Raw genomic sequence first — 20,147 nt, forward strand, 5'->3', positions numbered from 1 at the left:
TAGTATCTCATTGTGGTTTTAATTTGCGTTTCCCTGATGGCTAATAATATTGACCATCTTGTCATGTGCTTACTGGTTCTTTGTATACCTTCTTTGGAGAACTCTTTATTCAAATATCTTGCCTATTTTTAATTGGGTTCTCTTTTATTACTACTTTATCAATTCTAAATGAGTCTCTTATAAGATATATGATTTGTAAAACATTTCACCCATTCTGTGGGTTGTCTTTTCATTTGATGTTGTCCTTTGAAGTTTTAAATTTTGATGATACTCAGTTTCTTTGTTTTCTCTCTTGCTGCTTATGCATTGGGTGTCCTAAAGAAACCACTGCGTAATGTAAGTTCATAAAAATTTGCACCTATGTTTTCTTCTAAAAGTTTTATGGTTTTAGCTCTTACATTTAGGTCATTGATCTATTTTGAGTACTTTTTGACTATGGTGTGAGGTAGGGGTCCAAATTCATTCTTTGACATGTATATATTCAGTTGTTCCAGGCAGTGGGGTGGCAGGTTCTGGGCTGGGAGATGCACCATACCAGAATCCTGTTTCTCTTCCGAGCCACCACTTTTCAATATTTATAGAATTAAGTTGTAACTCTTCCTTTGGTTATTATTTTCCCATTAAATTATCTTGGCATCACTGGCAAAAAATAAGTTACCATACACATGAGGGTTTTTTTTTAACTCAATTTTATTAATCTATATATCTATCCTTTTGTCAGTATACTATACTATTCATTTTTGACCTTTAAAAGAGTAAATTCCTATTATTACTAAATTCTTTCAACATAAATATTTTCTCTCTTGGATCATTCCCTTTCTCTCTCTCTCTCTGATGTTTGCACAATCACCACACCATTCTTGCTCTGATATAATCAGGTGAATTCTTCTTGACATATTTCCCAACACTATCTGGGGCCAGTTTATCTTACCTACTTTCCTGGCTACAATTCAAGGACTAGTGTGTGGCTTTCTTTTCTGCAGCCTGAGGCTACGGGGTTGGGTAAAAGGAAATACTATTGGTCTTGCTGGGAAATCTGGACTCTGTCTGCACACTCTCTTTGGAATCTGGCCAAATTTCCTGAACCATAGACTTATCCCACTCCCATCCTGGTTAGTGACGTGCCCCACTCCTGTAGGATTCAGCTCACATCTCCCCCACAGCACGGGGTTCTGGAAGATGCAAACCCTGGTAGTTTTTCCTGCCACTACTAAGGTCCCCCAGCATTATGCAGGGCCTCTCAAGATGGAGGGTTTCTCTTAGACCATTTCTGCAGCTGCTCAGCCACCACCATAGTCCACTTTTCTCCATACTGGTGATTGCCAGTGAGAACTCTCTGAATTTTATCAACTCACCTACCTTCCTCTGTGCATCACTCTTAGCAGGACAGTGGGGTGGCTGTCCTGGACAGGTTCTGGGCTGGGAGATGCATCATACCAGACAGGTTCTGGGCCGGGAGATGCATCATACCAGAATCTTGTTTGTCTCCCTAGCCACTACTTTTCAATGTTTATAGAATTAAGTTGTAACTCTTTATTTGGTTATTCCTGGGGAGTTTTTAGGATTAAAAGGATTTTTGTTGTTCTTAATTTTATTAGCTATTTAAAAAGAGAGCTTCTGTTATTTTACGTCACTCTGCAGCTTTACCTAGAAGTCAAATCTGGTACAACATTTTTCAGAAAGCAATCTGGCACTATGCTTACAGAGCTACAAAAAATGTTCTCTACTCTAAATCAGAAATCCCATTTCTGGGAATTTGTCATAAGGAAATCATTCACAATGAAAATAATCTATATACATGAGTATGCAATACCATCTGTGATAGCAAGGAAATAACTTACATATCCTACATTAGGAGACATGGAAAAATTATGTCTTATAAGATAGATGGAATGTTTTTCAGTCATTAAAATTATAGTTTCAAAAGCTAATTGTTAACATAGAAAATGCCCTTAAGAAACAATGATAGATGAAAATAGAATAAAAAATAGAACATATACTATTATGGCAACTATGTAAAGAGATGAAATCAGGTGGATAGGCAAGAGGAAAGATTTTTTTAAAAACTGAAATACCTGTGATACGGTGGTGTGCACAAAGAGATATCTATTGATAATTTTTGTTTAATAGCATTGAATTGTTTTTATAATTAGAAAGGGGATCCTGAAAGGATGAATCAATAAAGCATTTTTTTCCTCTTCCCTTGCCGATGTTGAGATAGAGATAATTTGTAGCTTGATCCAGGCACATTGAGGCTAAAGAGAAAAGATTTAACTGAGTAAAAGTGGATTTACCAGCCTTGTGACCTTGGCCAAGGTTACCATTTGCACATCTGTAAAATGGGCCTGCTTTTATGTCGAGCTTGGAAAATCACTGCAGAGAATGAATGAGATATATGTGTCAAGCTGTTAGTATAGTTCGGGGCACACAGAAAGGCACTTGGTAAGATTTAACGCTGGGTCTCTTTTAGTTCCCATCAGAGTAGTGGGTCCTGTTTTCTTTGCATTGTGATTGTAACTAAAACTCTGGTCTGGGTGCAAGACTGGAAAGGGGAGAATAGCAGAAATCCAGGGAAACAAATGACTCTGTTTTCCTTACCCCCCTCCACCCCAGCTCTGTTTTCTTCTCCTCCACTTGAGAGAATAAGGTAAACTTTTCAACTGAGAAGTGAGTGACTTTTCAAAGGTCACACAATGAATGGGTTAATAAAGGGAAATTTAGCACTTTCTGGACAAAGAAATCCCTGGGTCGACAAACAAGGATCTACGTCAGATGATGTGAGCCCAACCTTGGTGAGAATTCCCCAAAGGTCTGCTTGCTTTTCTTAATGTACACTCCCCAAAGTGGTTCCTCCAGGATTTATTTGAGAGATCTATTTATACCATGGCTCCTAGATCATGAAAAGTCCAGAAGACAACGTCCCACAAAGTGAGGAAAGAAACATACATTTTGATTCAAATGAGTTCTGGCTAGGAGCTTCCCAATTTCCCACTAAAATACTTACGAAGGCATAGGAGAAAAAGAGAGGAATGATGTCACAGAAAACAAAAACTGAAAGAATCTGGGCAGAATCTCCTCTAATTAGAAAGTAGCTGAAATGGATTGAGAAATCCTACCTTGAGAGATGGCGTGAGGAAAGGAAAGAAAGTCCACCGGGTCTCTCCCAAAAGGCCATCCCAGGATGCAGAGCCGCAGAAGATTAGGCAGCTGGTCATCTGCCCGCCATGTATTAATCTGGCAGGACTGTCCCATCCTCTCCTCATCGTCCCCTTGCCAGGCCATCTTTCTATGGCTGAGAGGGCAGCAGGTTCCCAGACCATAACGAGTAAGAAGGAGACAGTCGTGGCACCTTAAGTTCAGTGAGGTATGTATGTCTCCCCAAGGTAAAAAGCCACAGAGCTCCTCTGTTAAGGATCTTTCCTTTTTTTGAATGTGAATGCTCACAGATGAACCAAATAGAAAAGGCTGCTTCCAACAGATGGCATTAATTGATCACATGCAGTCATTGAAGCCTGGCCACCCCACCGCTCCCTAACCTAGAGCAGAATTTACAGCCTTGGGTTCATTTTAAAGGTGTTTATGAATATGATTTATCCTGATCCTGTCCAAAAGCAGTGAGAATTTTGAAAACTAGCAGGAGGAGAGAAGTGTATGTCTACCATGAAGGCAAAGGTAAAGCTTAACTTTCCATGGATGTGTTCATGTTCATCACTTGGAATGCATCATTTTAGTCTTACTGACAACCTTTTCTGAACCAAATTTGCTTTTGCAAGAAGTTGCTGCAAAAGAAGATGGGTGAAGAAGCCAGCTTGCAGGGTGTGCTGGGAATTATAGTCTGTCTTATGCTGCATCAGTTGAGTAGGACGTGGAGGGAGGACAGGAGGCCATTGCAGGAGACAGGGATGTTGTAGGAGAAGTTACCTAGAAACTGAGTGGGAGCTTGCACATCATCGGCCCTCTAACTTCATAAGGAAAGGAAAGAAGTCACCACAAAGTGGGCCAAGAGTGGAGTCAAGGGCGATTCATGCACCATCTCTGCAGACACAGAGTGTCAACAGATTGATCTTGAAGAATAAGGAAGGCAGAAAACAACAATGGAAACTGTGAAAAAATATTGCAATATAAAAAACATTTAACATTTGTGACATACCATGCTTTATTCTAAGTATTTTCACATGCATTAACTCATTTAATCCTTACAAGAGCACCATGAATAATATGTTCTATTATTATTGTCCCCATTTTATAATTGAGGAAACTGAGAGGAAATAAGGAAGATGCTCAAGCTCACCCAACTATGAAGTGTTGGAGCCAAGATCCAAACCCTGACAGTTTTCCTCCATGGCCTGTGCTTTTAATCATTATACTAAGAGAGGATGGCAAGGAAACGAAAGACACAAAGGCAGAATTAAAATCATTCAAGGCCATAAAGAGAATAACTGAAGCTGTGGGTAACTGATATTATAATGAAAAGTCCACCTAGAAAGAGCAAAAACACAAAAACAAGGAAAGAGGAGACGACAGACATGGAAACCAGAGTGTAAAATTTTCCCTTGCTGACTGAAAGGACACACTACATTACAGGCAAAATAAACAAAAGCAGACCTCCATCTAGACACAGTCTGTAAAACAAAAACAAAACAAAAACAAGCCTACAATAGAACACTAAAAAAAAGAACATATGAAAAACAAACTGCCACTATATATATAATTCAACCTCACTTCTAATTAAAAAGAGAAGAAATTTAAATTAGATACCATTTTAACATTTCAAATGTGAACAGGATGCCAAAATACATGAAGTGAAGCTGATAGAATTTCAAGGAGAAATAGACAAATCTGATTTTACAGTTGGATACTTGAACACCCCTCTATCAGTAATTGACAGATAACAGAAAATGAGTGAGAATATAGTTTAACTGAATAGCACCATCATCACTCAACTAGATCTAATTGACATTTATAGATTACTTCATCCAACAACAGCAGACTACACATTCTTCTCAAGTTCACATGGAACATTTACCAAGATAGATCACATTCTGAGCCTTAAAACATTTAACAAATTTGGAGGAATAGATATCATACAATGCATACTCTCAGGCCACAGTGGAATTAAACTAGAAATCAATAAGAGGAAAGATAGCTAAAAAAATCCCCAAATACTTGCAGATTAAGCAACACACTTCAAAATGGCACAGAGATCAAAGAAGTCTCAAGAGAAATTTTAAAATATTATGAACTAAATGAAAATGAAAATAGAACTTTAAAAAATCTGTGGAATGCAGTGAAAGCAAAGCTTAGAGGGAAATTTATAATATTGAATATATATGTATATATATACACACACACACACACACACACACACACACATATATTAGAAAAGGAGAAAGATCTAAAATCAATAATAGTAGCCACTGCACTCCAGCCTGGGCAACACAGTGAGACCCCATTGAAAGAAAAGAAAAAAAAGAAAAAAAAAGAAAAGAAAGAAAGAAAAAGAAACAACCCAATTAAAAAATGGGCAAAGGATCTGAACAGACACCTCACCAAAGATATACAGACAGCAAATAAGAATATGAAAAGGTGCTCAACATCATGTGTCATTAGAGAACTGCAAACTAAAACCAAAACACTGACAATACCAAATGTTGCATAGATGGAGAGCAACAGGAACTCTCAATCATTGCTGGTGGGAATGCAACATGGTTCAGCCACTTTGGAGGGCAGTTTGGTAGTTTCTTACTAAGCTAGACACAGGCTTAACATATGATCTAGCAATTGAACATCTAGGTATTTACCAAATGAATTGATTGAAAAAATTACATCCACAAAAAAACCTTTACATGAATGTTTATAGCTGCTTTATTTATAATTGTCAAAAATTATTATTCAGTGATTTGAGAAATGAGCTATCCAGACACAAAAAGCCATGGAGGAAACTGGAATGCATATTGCTCATTGCTAAGTGAAATAAGCCAGTCTGAAAAGGCCACATACTATATGATTCCAAGTATATCATATCCTGGAAAAGGCAAAACCATAGAGACAGTAACAAAATCAGTGGTTGCCAGGAGCTCAGGGTAAGGAAGGGAGGATGAATAAGTGGGATACAGGACTTTTTGGGTGGTATGAAACTATTCTGCATGATACTGTAATGGTGAATACATGACATAGTACACTTGTGAAAACACATAGAACTGCACAACACAGAGTGAACCTTCATGCAGACTTTGTTAATGGACTTTGTTAGTCATAATTTAACCATATTGGTTCATCAATTGTAACAATAATACCACAGTAATGCAAGATGTTAATAATAGGGGAAATTGTGTTTGTGTGGGTGAGGAGCAAATGGGAATTCTCTGTACTTTCTGCACAATTTTTCTCTTTTTTTTCTCCTTCATGTTTGAAGAATACTGCACAATTTTTCTATAAACCTAAAATTGCTTTAAAACTGTCTGCTAAAAAATTTTTTTAAAGAAGAAAGTTAAAACAAGATATCATTTTCATTTCAAATTGCTCTAGATTTTGAAAATCCAATATTCAGTTTTGGTAGGGCACAAGGGAAGTTTAGCAGTCAAAAGCTTTAACATTTTTGGTTTTTGTTTTTCATTTAGCAACTTTATTTCTAGGAAATCATTAATATTATAAGAAAATAATCATGGATTAAGCAAATATGTAGCTACTAGAACGTTGTTCATCACAACATTGTTAATGATATTAAACACTAGAAGATAAAAGTATAGAATGCTCTCATATTTGTAACAATAAATCTAAAGGTACATATATGCATAGGAAATTATCTAAAAGGATGGTCAACAAAATGTTAATAGTGTTTTTTTATTATATGATCTATTTATATTTTTTCTTAAAGAATAAGCTTCATAACCATCAGGATGGCTATTACAAAAACACACAGAGAGAAAATTTGTTGATGAGGACTTGGAGAAATTGGAACACTTGTGCATTGCTGGTGAGAATGTACAATGGTATAGCCTCCATGGAAAACATTATGGCAGTTCCTTAAAAATTAAACATAGAATTACCATACAATCCAGATTTTCACTTCTAGGTACATACCAAAAAGAAAACAGGCTCAAAAAGGTAATATGTGTACACCTATGTTCATAGCAGCTTTATTCACAATAGCCAAAAGGTGGAAGTAATGCAAGGGTCTATAGACAGACAAATGGATTTAAAAAAATATGGTATACACATGCAATGGAATATGATTCAGCCTTAAAATGGAGGGAAATTCTGACACATGCTACAACATGGATGAAAACTGAAGACATTATGCTAACAGAAATAAGCCAGTCACAAAGTGATTCCTGTATGATTGGAATCACTGTATGATTCCACTTACATGAGGTACCCAGTATGGTTTAATTTATGGTGACAGAAAGTAGAATGGTTGTTGCCAGGGCAGGGGGGAAGGGATAATGGGGAATTATTATTTAACAGGAGTGGAGTTTCTGTTGGGGAAGATGAAAAAAGTTCTAGAGATGGAGAGCGATGGTTGTACAGCAATGTGAATGTACTTAATACCATTGACTTGAACAATTAAAAATGGTTAAAGTGGTAAATTTTATGTTATGTATATTTTAGCACAATAAAAATAGAAACAAAATCTCCCAAGCCACAAAGAAAAAAATAGGACGTTCTACTATCTAACTAATGGATTGATACAGGGTCTCCATGCAGTGATCCAACATGTATCAGATGAACTGCACCGATCACATGAAATGTGCAAGGTGTGCAGGGAAGAGTCTGTGGGTAGGGGTGGTGCTACCTACTTGCTCATTCATTATTTTATTATTACGCAACATTTCAAACATACAGAAACACTGAAAACATTGTGCAGTGAACATTTGTGTACCCACTGCCTAGATTGTACCATTAGTTTTTTGTTTATCACACACCTGTTCATCCCTCTATCATTAATACATATTATTTTTTTTGAAACATTTCAAAATAAATTGCAAAGTCTATACACTTTCTCATAAATACTTCATATGTATATCATTAACTAGGGATCAGTATTTGTTTATATATTTTTTCTTTTGGTATAAATTTTATGTACAATGAAATGCACATCTCTTAAGCCCACATTTATTAAGTTTTGGCAAATGCACATATCTGTGTAGCTCAAGACCCTCTTAATATATACAACATTACTAGCATCCCTGGAAGTTCCCTCATGGCCCTTCACATACTTGTTTTTTATAATCACAAAAAGTAAGCTATTTGGAAAATATTTATAATATGACCCACTTTATGTTATAGAAATAAAAAAAAACCTTGAAGGTAAAAACACAAAACGTGGTATTTCTAGACAGAGCAATTACCATTGATCTTAGTTTTCTTCTATTCTCTTCTCTGTATTTTCTAAATTTTATATAATGTCTTACTTGGATGGTAGGAAAAAAACAGTAAAAGCTACTTAAAAGAAGCATCTTTCTTATAGTAAATGATGTTGCACACATAGGAGAATATTTATAGCCATTAAATGGCTGGAAGTGATCATTTTGAAGATAAAGTATGTAGCAAAATTGAAAACATTTCAGTATGATATTAGATATAATGACAACATTAAAAGAAATATTAATACCATAATCACCATGATATGAAGGTATGTAAACACACAGAACATAAAAATAGAAAGGAGTATGAAAAGAGGTGACTATATTTCTCATTCTGTTTGGGTGATGGAATTATGAGCAATTTTTTGCAAAAATAAAACTGTCATATCATGTTTTTTCAAATTACAAAAGCAGTTACGTATCCCATAAGACTCTGACTTCAGGACTACCGGTCTCTTACTTACATGAGCCAGCTCTGAAGAAGTGAACCCACCCAGGAAAGCTGCAAAATCCTCCTTGGCTCTTGTAAAGGGCTCACACGGTCTGCACATTTTGGTTGGGTTTGGGACACGTAATTCAAACTATTATACTAGGACATAATAAACAGGTACTAAATTACCTTTTTCTGGAAAGCTGTTGTTTTTGGTGAGTCTGACACTTTTGGGCCTTGGGTGGCGATCGTCCATGCCCATGATCAGGTTGCGGAAAAACACATCAAATTTCTTTCTGCTGTCTGCGTTGATGGTGCCAGCCAGGGTCCACACCAAGGAAAAGAGGAACAGTCCTTGCAGCCAGAGGAAGATTTGTTGACTTGACATGCCTTCAGTAAATTCCATGTCCTCCTCTTTTATTTCCCTGATTTCATCTAAAAGTGAGAAAAGGGAACCTCAGGGCAAGCTGCAGAGTGCCACAGATGTAAAAGCTGGGAACTGGCTGGTTTTGTCCATGAAGGTGACCAGATCCCTTATCACATACATGTATTATTGTGGTAAAATGCACACAACATAAAATTTGCCATGTGATCAATTCAGTGGTACTAAGTACATTCACATTTTTGTGCAACCATCACCACCATTCATATCCAGAACTCTTTTTATCTTGCAGAATCGAAGTTCTATACCCATTAAACAATAGCTTCCCCTTCCATCCTCCCTCTACCTCCCTGGTAACCAGAATTCTACTTTCTGCCTCTATAAATCTGACTACTCTACGTATGTCCTATAGCCCATACAGTCATTTTGTGACTGGCTTATTTTACTTAGCATAATGTCTTCAGTGTTCATCCATGTTGTAGCACGTGTCAGAATTTCCTTCCTTTCTAAGGCTGAATAATATTCCATTGTATGATTATGCCACATTTTGTTTATCCGTCCATACACTGATTCTCCACATCTTCACTAACACTTACTTTCTGGTTTTTTTTATTCTAACTCTTCTAATAGGTGAGAGGTGGTATCTCATGTGGCTTTGATTTACATTTCCCTAACAATTAGTGATGTTGAACATCTTTTCATGTACTTATTGGCCATTTGTATATCTTCCTTGGAGAAATGCCTATTCAAGTTCTTTACCCATTTTTTTTTTTTTTTTGAGACAGGGTCTCACTCTGTTGCCCAGGCTAGAGTGTAGCAGTGTCATCATAACTCATTGCAACCTCAAACTCCTGGGCTCAAGCGATCCTCCTGCCTCAGCCTCCTAAGTAGCTGGGACTACAGGCATCTGCCACTGCACCCAGCTAATTTTTCTATTTTTTGTAGAGATGGTGTCTTGGTCTTGCTCAAGCTTGTCTCGAACTCTTGACCTCAATTGATCCTCCCGCCTCAACCTTATAAAGTGCTGGGATTCAGGCATGAGCCATCATGCCTGGCCCCTTTACCCATTTCGAATTATGTTGTTTATATTTTTATTGTTGAAATTTAGGAGTTTTTATATATTCTGGATATTAATCCATTATCAGAGATTAGGTCACTCAGGGTTGGAGACAGTGAGTCCATTTTTTATGCCTATGCCTTCTTTCCTAGGAAATACTACACAAGGACAGTAGACAGAGCTTGCAAAAATATGCAAAACTTGCAAATAATAATGTAAATATATGGTATTTTATGCAATTGGTGTGCTTCTGAAAAAAATTGCCTCAGAATTTAATTTTTGAAAATAAAAAACATTTGGAAGTTCTCCACTTAGCTGCTCACCATGTCACATTTTTGATCTACACCTACAATGCCTTTGGAAGCAATGAGCAGAGAAAATATGTTCATGTACCAGAAGTTATATAGAAGATTCATCTTGAGTTTCAAAAGTGCCATCTTGAAAATGAAATGATATTCATAAAAGTACTCTAAAGGGACACATCTTTTGTCATTGCCAGGAGAATCCAGTAAAATTTGATTTATGTCGATAGTTACAGAGAAATCTGATTTTACCTGGGGAAGTATATAAATCATAGGACCATTGCTTTAAATGTCCTAAAGAAGTTCCCTAGTTTTGAACACTAATGTGATTAGTTTTCTTATAGTGTATCTATATGTCTTGTGAATTCAGATTTTTGTAATGTAGGTTTTCTTAACATGTGCTAACTTCCTATATATGTTTTCAGAAAATTTTTTCTGAGATACATGCATACATAACATCTAAATTCATCTCCCTCTAGGATATCCCTGTAAGGTAAAAAGGTCAGGAATTATTACTCCCATTGTGTGGCTGAGGAACCTTAGATTAAGGAAGGATAGGGTAATTTGTTCAAGAACACTCAGAAAAATCAATGTCAGATCAAGACTAAATACATAGACTTTCTCCACCAAACTCTACTATCTACACCCCAAAGACTTTCTTGTTCTAGACCAAATATCCAGGCCCACCGCAACTAGAGGAGCAAAAGAGGAGCAGGTGCAGGGCAAATAGTCAAGGCACCCCCAACCCCACCTGGCTTAAGAATCATGGGTAGCACTTACCAAGCAGAGAGGAGTACAGTCTCATCATTGAGAAGGCAAGGTGGATGGGAGATGTCTGGACAACAAATTTACAATGAAGGCGACAAAATTCCAGGCAGGGCTTGACAAGCCACATGAACATGTCATTGACCTGAGAGTAGAAAGCTATGTGAGTCTGGATACATTATTGGAAAGTGAGTTGAAGACCAAGAGCTTGGTCTACTTTGGGAGGGTGGAGATGCTGGTAAGACTGTCGATTACTTTTGAGTGCAGGTACCTTGGGGGAAACTCACAGGCAGCAAGACCCCTGTCTCAGCTTCCTCCTTCATGGTTCTAAGACTGTGCTGCCCACAGGCCATGTTGACTCAGTTTCCCATCTCCATACCCCTGCCCAGATCCAGGTACTCAGAGAGGCTTAGAGATACCCGGGGTCAGCTACAGAATGCATGACCCAACTACTATATCTGACTTTGTTTTTATAAAAAATTTTAGGAATTCTAAACAATTAATTTACAAAAGACTGTTAGACATTGGTGAGGCAGGACTTCTGAATAAAGTGGCCACAGAAAGCACAGAGCTAAGTTTGGGGCTCATTCTTAATAATCCACCACATGTACATATGTATATATGGTACTTATTTGGGGGTATCATGATTCTTATCTCTCACCTCTGCTCCCCACTCCATATATTCTTTTAAAAAATTATTTGACTCACTTTTCTCCTACTGTTTTTTACCTTTGTTATGCTTTGTGACTTTCTCTGTATTAATATGTTAAGTTGGGTTTTTTGGAAGGAGGCAGGCCATCACTAAATAAATATATACTTAGGTATGGATATTAGTGGATACTGTGTGTATGTATGTATAGATGCATTTTTGTGTGTATATGAATATACCTGTATACATGGATATGTGGTTTATTCATTCAGTCAACAAATATTTATTGAGCATCTACCAATTGCGTTGTAGTAGTGCGGGGGATAAACAATGGACAAGATAGACAAGGCCCCTGCCCTCATGGAGCGTACAGACTGAGGGGCAGGGAAGACAATAAATAACTAAACAAGCAAGGGAATAAATATAATTCTTGCAGACCATGGAAAGTGCTAGCAGGAAACAGAAAGGTGCTACAAAGGAGAATAACAGGAAGGGTTTTTATAGGGTAGCTAGGGAAGGCTTCCTGGAGGAGGAGACCTTATGCTGAGACCTGGATGATGAGGGTGAGCCATCCGTGAGATAAACTGGGACAAGATTTCCGGGAAGAGGAATAAAAACAGCAAAAGCCTTGAGGTGGTAAAACCTGGGGTTGTCTTGGAAACAAGACAGGACAGCTGAAGAGTATAAGCTGAGGCTGAGGAGGAGAGCAGGTGATAAGATTGCAGAGGCAGCCAGGGCCAGACCACAGAGTCTCATCGGCCCTGGCAGGGAGTTAGACTTTGTGCCAAGGACATCGGAGAGTCCCTAAAGGACTTTATATGTATGGGGACTTGGCAGCTTTTGTTATGTGTGTGTGTAGATTGGTCCTTGAATGTGCATGTGGATATGTACTTGTATAAGCGCATGTGTTCATATATTATGCATGTATATAAGAGGTGGCAGACATGAAGCTGTTCTACATAATCCCCTGGAGCATTTCCACAGCAGGAATAGAACCCAACTCAGACACTTCTTGGCTTCCTCAGAGGGGACTTTCCTAAGCATCTCTATTAATGCAGGGAAGAGCAAAAGGAACCACTAATGCAGCTTCTCCCTTCCTGCTTCCCTGGCCTGACAGTGTGGTCAGGTACACACCCAAACCTGAACTTCTCTATTTCTTTTAAGTAGGGAGGGAAGGGAACAGTCACACACAGTGGCTGCGATGAAAGTGTTTCTAACCGGTTCCAGCTCCCTGGAGCTGGGAGGTATGGAGTCCGGGTTACAGGGCAGCACAAGAAGCAACACAGCTCTTCCTAAACTGGTCCATCTTAGAGAAACTTCTAGAGATGTGTGCTACTGGGGCAATGGGGACAAGTGGGACATTCCAGCCACCATAAAGAACATTCCTCAGCACTGGGATTCTCTGCTGGGGAGCTGAGGAGTGATGGAGAAAGAGGAAGAGGAAGGAGAAATTGACTGCACCATTTCTCCCCCCCAACATGAAAAGGAAAGTTGGAAAATGCCAGCAGCCAGGAAATCCCTCCCTCTCCCTGCCTCCTGAACTATGTCGGTGAAGATGTGCCTAGAAGGCCCTTGAGACGAGAAGTAGGGAGACGAGGGAGGGGAAGGAAAGGGGTACGAGGGTCTCACCAATTCCTTGTGCTCCTCAGTGAGGATGGAAGGCAGGGTGTCCATGTATGAATCCTTTAGCGGCTTCCACCCTAGCTGATGGGGCTCCATGTAGATCATCCCGCACCTGGGAAGCACAGACAGAGGACCAGTCTAGGTGCTCTCTTGCTAGTTCCTTATACCGGCTAACAATAATTGAGTGCCTACTGCATGTCAGGCACCATGCTAGGCCGTAATGGATCTTGGCAATAACCTTCATCTAACCATATGGTTCTCCTCATCTTCTTCCCTGGGTTTCCCCACCTGAGATAACACAACATCTTAAATCTTGAGTTCACCTTCCCCACGATCTCTTTCCTTCTTATAGAGTTTTATAGCATTTCCATATATTCTTAAAATGTATATATTTTTGTTTTAGTTGCTTTTAACATTGAAAAAAGGTACCATGCCGTGGGTATATTATGGGCTTACTTTTGTACATAATATTGCTAAGATTTTATCCTTAAGATAGTTACTAAGATTTATCTATATAGTCCTGTGTCAGTGTAGTTCATTTATTTTGAACGCTATACATAAATATCACAATTTCTGACTATCTTATAGTTTGTTAATTCACTCCTGTTAATGGGCATCTGGGCTGTTTCCAAGTGTTTGTTGCTGCGAGTTGTGCCACTATGAATATGTTTGTACAGATCTCCTATTGTACATGGGCAGAAGTTTTTTCTTGGGTATGTACTTAGGAGTGGAATTGCCAGGTCATGGGCATATGAAGGCTCAACTTAAGGAGACAAGGTCCAACTCCTTTCCAAAGAGCATGCTGGATTTTACATTCCCACAGGCGGTGTGGATTGAGGACTGATTTTTTATGGCAAATCTACGTGAGCAACAGATAATACAGGTGATCTGCTAGGGCTGAATCACACCTGTGGATTTTTAGAGCTTTCCCTCCCACTTAGGGCTGGTGGGGCCAGTGAAAGCTGCCTCACCTGCTCACGGTGGCCGGCGAGGCCTGCTCAAGGTCAGCGGGCTCGAAGATCAGGCTCATCTTGGGGCTCATCTGGATAATCTCTCCACTCATTAAACACAGCTGAACATGCAAAGGGGAGGGGTGGACACAGGGGTTAATTCCATCTGCAAGGGCAACGTTTCAGTGGAGACAAATTTGAATTCATTCCATGAGTATTTCTCGAGAATCCAATATGTGCCAGGCACTGTTCTAGGTGCATAAAATAAACCCAAAGTCCCTGTCCTTTTGGGATTTACATTCTGCTGGGAGGAGACAGAAAATAAGCACAATATATAGTATTTAACATGGTGAAAAATGCTCTGGAGAAAAATAAAGGAGAAGAGGGGATTGGGGAGCTCTCAGTCACGGTACAGTAAGTTGCAATTTTAAACAGGGAGGTCAGGAAATCACTGATCTTAGAAACAATCTAAGATGAAGAATCAGGAAGTTATCACACCATGCCAAGTTTCACAGTTCCTTTCTCGGTACTTAACATAGAACTTAACTGCACATCTGTATCCTATTTTATTTGCTCAGGTCATTCACAAAAGACTCCTTTTTGAACACCCATGTGGTCTAGTCCATGGCTGGAGTGACAAGATCTTTTTTGGGATGGAATAAAAAAGCATCGAAGTCCTGCTGTTTAGCAGGCATGCCCCTGTGGAAACCAGTGCACTGACATGAGAAAGACTTGGAATATATTAATACACTAAGTCAGTGGTACAACATGGGTTCCAGTGAGATGTTTAAGTCATAAGAAGAGGCCTGAGCCCTTGGTCTCTGATGAAAGAGGAGGAAACACCACTGATCCCTTCTGTTTATCCTAAGTTGTGATTAAAAACTTCCCTGCACATTAACCTGCCCACATCAAACACGTCTTGAAACAGGTCACTGCATGCATCCCCAGAAAGGTCACAGCTGTTACGGGGCTGACACCACCAGCCGTGTTATCCCTGGACAGCAAGAAAAGTAAAATAGAACCACACCTGTGACTGTAGTTTGATTTACACCCAGAGCTGAGAAGAACCGTTAGGAAATTCACTGACTATCACTGTTTTTATACTTCTAATCTCAAGACCAACTGCCACATTTACACAATTAAATTATATAAGATGGTCTATATCATGCCATAAAACTTATTTCTATTTTTATATATTATATAATCAAAATTATGCACATGCTGTAATTATGTATGTGGATAATTTAGATAATAAGGCCTCTCATTGTTGAGCATGACTCACTCTTAGTCTTGTGACATTTAAAGACAATTAAAAAATATATTTTGATTATATAAGGATGTATATTCAGTGTAGGAACTCTTCCTTGAAATGGTGATAAATTTTATTTTATTTTAACAGTTATATAGCACTTGCTATATGCCAGGCACTATTGGAATCAGTTTTCAGATATTAACTTACCTAGCCTTCCTAACAACACTATGAGGTAAGATACTAATATCCCCATTTTACAGATGATGAAAATGAGGCATTGAGAGACTAAACAGCTTGTCTGAGGTTACACAGTTGGTAAGTGGCAAGGCCAGGATCTGAACCCAGGCTGTCTGGCTTCAGCTACTATATTTACTGGGGCAGAATGTATTTTCCAAAGACTGCTGCAATGATACCTCCCATCGTATATGTGCTTTTGCAATGCGACCTTTCTCTCCTCCATCAAGAGCGGAGTCTGTTTTTCTACTTCTTGGGTAGGCACTGTGACTTCTTTGACCAACAGAATTCAGAGAAAGTGATGCTGTGTCAGTTCTAAGCACGGCCCTTAATTTCTTAGAAACATTCATTTCCTGCCTCTTGGAAGTCAGCCACCACATAAGAAGTGCCACTACCCAGAGACCATCAGGTGAGAAGCCCAAGCCATGTGTAGTGGCCTGAAAGATGAGTTGCTACTGTGTGTGTGAGAGAGAGAGAGAGAGAGAGAGAGAGAATGAGAGAGAGAGAGAGAGAGCAAAAGACAGAGAGAGCAAGAGACAGAGAAAGGGGCCAAAAAGGGATGAGCCTCCAGACATGGAGTGAAGAAGCCACTTTGGCTGTGTTTCTTCCAGCCTTGGCTGCCCCAGCTGACATCATAAGAATTCTATTAATAGACCAGGCTGGGCATGGTGGCTCATGCCTGTTATTCTATCACTCTGGGAGGCCGAGGTGGGAGGATGACTTCATGCCAGGAGCTCAAGATCAGCCTGAGCAAGAGCAAGACCCTGTCTCTACAATAAAACAGAAAAATTAGCCGGCGTGGTAGTGTGCACCTATAGTCCCATATACTCAAGAGGCTGAGGCAGGAAGATCGCTTGAGCCCAGGAGTTGGAGGTTGCAGTGAGCTAGGCTGGCTGACACCACTGTACTCTAGCCCTGGAGACATATCTCATCCATGTAAAATTGATATCAGAGTACCTTTTTATTGTCATCCAGAACAGTGTTCATATTTTCAATCCAAACAGCATCCACTGGCCCATCAAATATAATCCACTTGCGGTCATCAGACACTGAAGATGCTTGTTCCCGGAAAGCATTGGCAAGGACACCATCCGTCCACTCATGGCTCACTTGGTCAAAGCACCCATACAGTTGCCCCATGGTGATAGCCTTGGGGTTGATGATCTTATACTCCACAGCAAACTCCTCCATCTGGTTGGCTGGGCAAGAAGGTCCAATGTCAGTTACAAAAGGCTCTGGTGAGACCAGCACGTTAAACAAGAGATAATGCCATCTCAAAGATCAACCAACCTTTACCAATACGCTATACAAGGAAAGTCCTTATGAAACGTGTGCTGAGTCCTAATAAAGACTGGGATATCTGCATAAGCAATGCCTTAAATTGTTGGGTTGTTAGAGTCATTAGTTTCTCACCATACTTTCTTCTGAGCTTCATTTCAAACAGGGCAAATGTGCCAGTCGTATCCAGGACTAAAGAAAACTGACTGGGCCTCAAAGAATTCAAGCAGAAAGGGAGAGTGATGCCGTATTATCAGCCCTCTTTGTGTACCTGTTCTCATGGCCACCCTAAGAACCCTGGCCTTTACTGGAGATGAGGAAACAGCTGACATGTTCTGGAAAATGATGGTTACTTTTCTTTATCTGAAGGGCTAGTTTAGCTCTGAAGCCTCTTTCTCAGCTGCACAATAAGTGTCATTTGTTCCTGAGAAATGCACGCTGTTGAAGTACTGAAACTGAACCGGAACAACAGGCTAATGGATGGCACAGAGCACGTATTTCATAACAGAAAATAATGACACTTTTATACGATCCTTCAAAGTAAGGAAAAGTTGAAGTGCATGAGCCATGGACTAAAGAAAGAATCACTTCTGCAGTATCCTGAGGCACAGATAACAGGATAGCCTCTTTTTCCTTCATTCAGTTTCCTAAACAAAATTAATAATATAAAGAATATGAAATGAATAATGCCAAAATTATTACTTAAATTTGTACCCAAATTAGTTATTAAGGCAGAGAATAGTCCTCAAAACAAAATCTCAAAAATCCAACAGCAACTCAATCATTAAATGTTATTAGAACACAATTTTAAATGAAATACTTGAAGCAACACATGTACAACAAAGGACTGCTTTTCCAAACCACAGGTTTGTGATTTATATACAAACAAACAAATGAAAAACACAAAAAAATTTCAAACTCTTTCTTTGGTAACAAACATGGTTTCCATTTGTTGAGTAGGCTCTATGCTAGGTTGTCTATCTGCATAATCTCATTTAATTTTCACAACCATCCCATTTTACAGCTGCAAAAACAGAGGATAAGGGAGTTTTAGTCATTTGCTGAAGTCTGAATCTACATTTACCCTCTACCTTAAAAGGAAGGAAAGAAAGAAAAGAAGAAAGGGAAGGAGGGAAGAAAGAAAAGGGAAGAAAAGGAAAGAGAAGGGAAGAATCGATGGAAAGAAAAAAGGAAAAGAACAAAACTATGCAATGATTTGCTTTCAGACTAATTTTGTTGAGGCCAATGACAGGAGTGTCTCTTTCACTGGGGAACCTTTGAAGAAGCCACTGTTCAGCATTTGAGAACATTCCTCCAGCTTTAATGGCATGCACAAGAAATCCCTTGTTAGAAGTCTCCCTACCCCCACCCTTTATGTTTTGCTTGCAGACATCTGTGTGCCACGTTCTATTTCTAGCTCTGACGTCATAATCCAGGGCTGGCAAGACTCACAGCCTGGCATTAGCTCCATGGAGCCAGCCAGCTGAGCGGTGAGGCCGGTCCTCCCTGGAAGCCAGAGATGTGAGCTTTACCTGCGTGTAAATCACCCAGAGCTGCAGCCAACACTTTATAAGCAGAGGTCTTGCCGCCCATGGGGTCTCCGACAATCATGTAGCCGTGTCTTACCAGCATCATCTCGTAGATCTGGGAGGGGAGACATCATTCATATAAGAAGTGGGGAACAAACCTCCCCACACTGGAAATTACTCAGAAGTCAATGAAGAATGAGGGATCAGATGGGTATTCTCACAGTCAACTTCTACCTCTGGTAAACTAGGATCATTTTTGTGATCTATTGTTTAAATAACTTATGGATGAATAAATATATGTGTGTCTCAGATTACTTAAGGGATGGGATCTACTATTTGCTCTGCACCTATCTATGTGCTAAGGATCAAGTGATTACCCAAATTATTTAATCTACTCAGGTGTCACTAACTACCTTTCATAGGTGGGAACATTGAGCCCTAGAGAGGTGATGTAACTTGTCCAGGCTCATCAGTGGTACTGTCAGGATTTGAACACAGGGCTGCTCAACTTCAGTGTGTCTAATCTTTTCATTGCACCATTGCCATTTACTTTTAAAGAGGAAAAGAAAATAAATGGTGGTCATTTTAGCGAATTGCATTTCTATTGGGAACTTCCTTTCTTAAGGCCTAATTGTTGTTCTGACGTAATTGGAACTCTCAGCAGATGAAAATGTATTTTCTGAGCCAAGCTCTATGCTGCAAAATATAAACGACCTTCCGTGTAATTTTATCCCCTACCCTTGAGAATTAGCAGCTATGTGGAAGCTCATTTCTTGAATTTTTTTATTGGTCCTCTCTCTCTGTGATAAGTAGCCCATGACGGTTGAAATGCAAATGCTTTGGTCATTTATATTTATGTGAACTTTTATGTTTGTTTTTTAAATCTCTCTCTTTAGACTCTGAGTCACTCAGAGAAAGGGAACACATTAAATTTTTTTATTGTGAAGATTAATTTCTTATTATTATTCACCTTGGAGGTGACCAATAAGGGAGGATCTAAATGAAGGTAGTGATGATGGGGGTGGTGAAGGGACAAATGTCATTCAGCAAATGTTTATTAAGCACCTATTGCTCTAGGTACTGTAGAACAAAACAACAGAATCCTCAACCATCAAGCAGGGCTGACATTCAAGCCGGCTTGAAAGACATTGCAGATTGAATAAAGATGAATGGAGTTGACTGCTCAGAGATAAGAGAGAGGAAGATGTCAGTGACTCAACAGCCTCTCTCCTCCCCCCTCCCATGCCCTGGAACGGACTCTTGAGAAAACAGCTTATGCAAACAAGGACAAGTGGCTCCAGATACCTCATTTTCAAAAATATTACCTTGT

At 39.2% G+C, this 20,147-nt stretch overlaps 1 protein-coding gene across 1 annotated transcript in view; it reads right to left on the reverse strand.

Moving 5' to 3' along the window:
• DNAH3 (dynein axonemal heavy chain 3) overlaps positions 1 to 20,147 on the reverse strand; it is a 123,366-nt gene that overhangs the window by 43,148 nt on the left and 60,071 nt on the right. The window contains exons 36-41 of the mRNA XM_045542748.1: positions 18,821 to 18,932; positions 16,968 to 17,209; positions 14,546 to 14,646; positions 13,581 to 13,686; positions 11,318 to 11,447; positions 8,986 to 9,231 (exon numbers count right to left, since the gene is read on the reverse strand). Of these exons, the coding sequence (XP_045398704.1) occupies positions 8,986 to 9,231; positions 11,318 to 11,447; positions 13,581 to 13,686; positions 14,546 to 14,646; positions 16,968 to 17,209; positions 18,821 to 18,932 (937 nt within the window). The remainder of the gene's footprint in view (positions 1 to 8,985; positions 9,232 to 11,317; positions 11,448 to 13,580; positions 13,687 to 14,545; positions 14,647 to 16,967; positions 17,210 to 18,820; positions 18,933 to 20,147) is intronic.

Source organism: Lemur catta, chromosome 2, assembly GCF_020740605.2.
Source record: "Lemur catta isolate mLemCat1 chromosome 2, mLemCat1.pri, whole genome shotgun sequence".
Taxonomy (NCBI): domain Eukaryota; kingdom Metazoa; phylum Chordata; class Mammalia; order Primates; family Lemuridae; genus Lemur; species Lemur catta.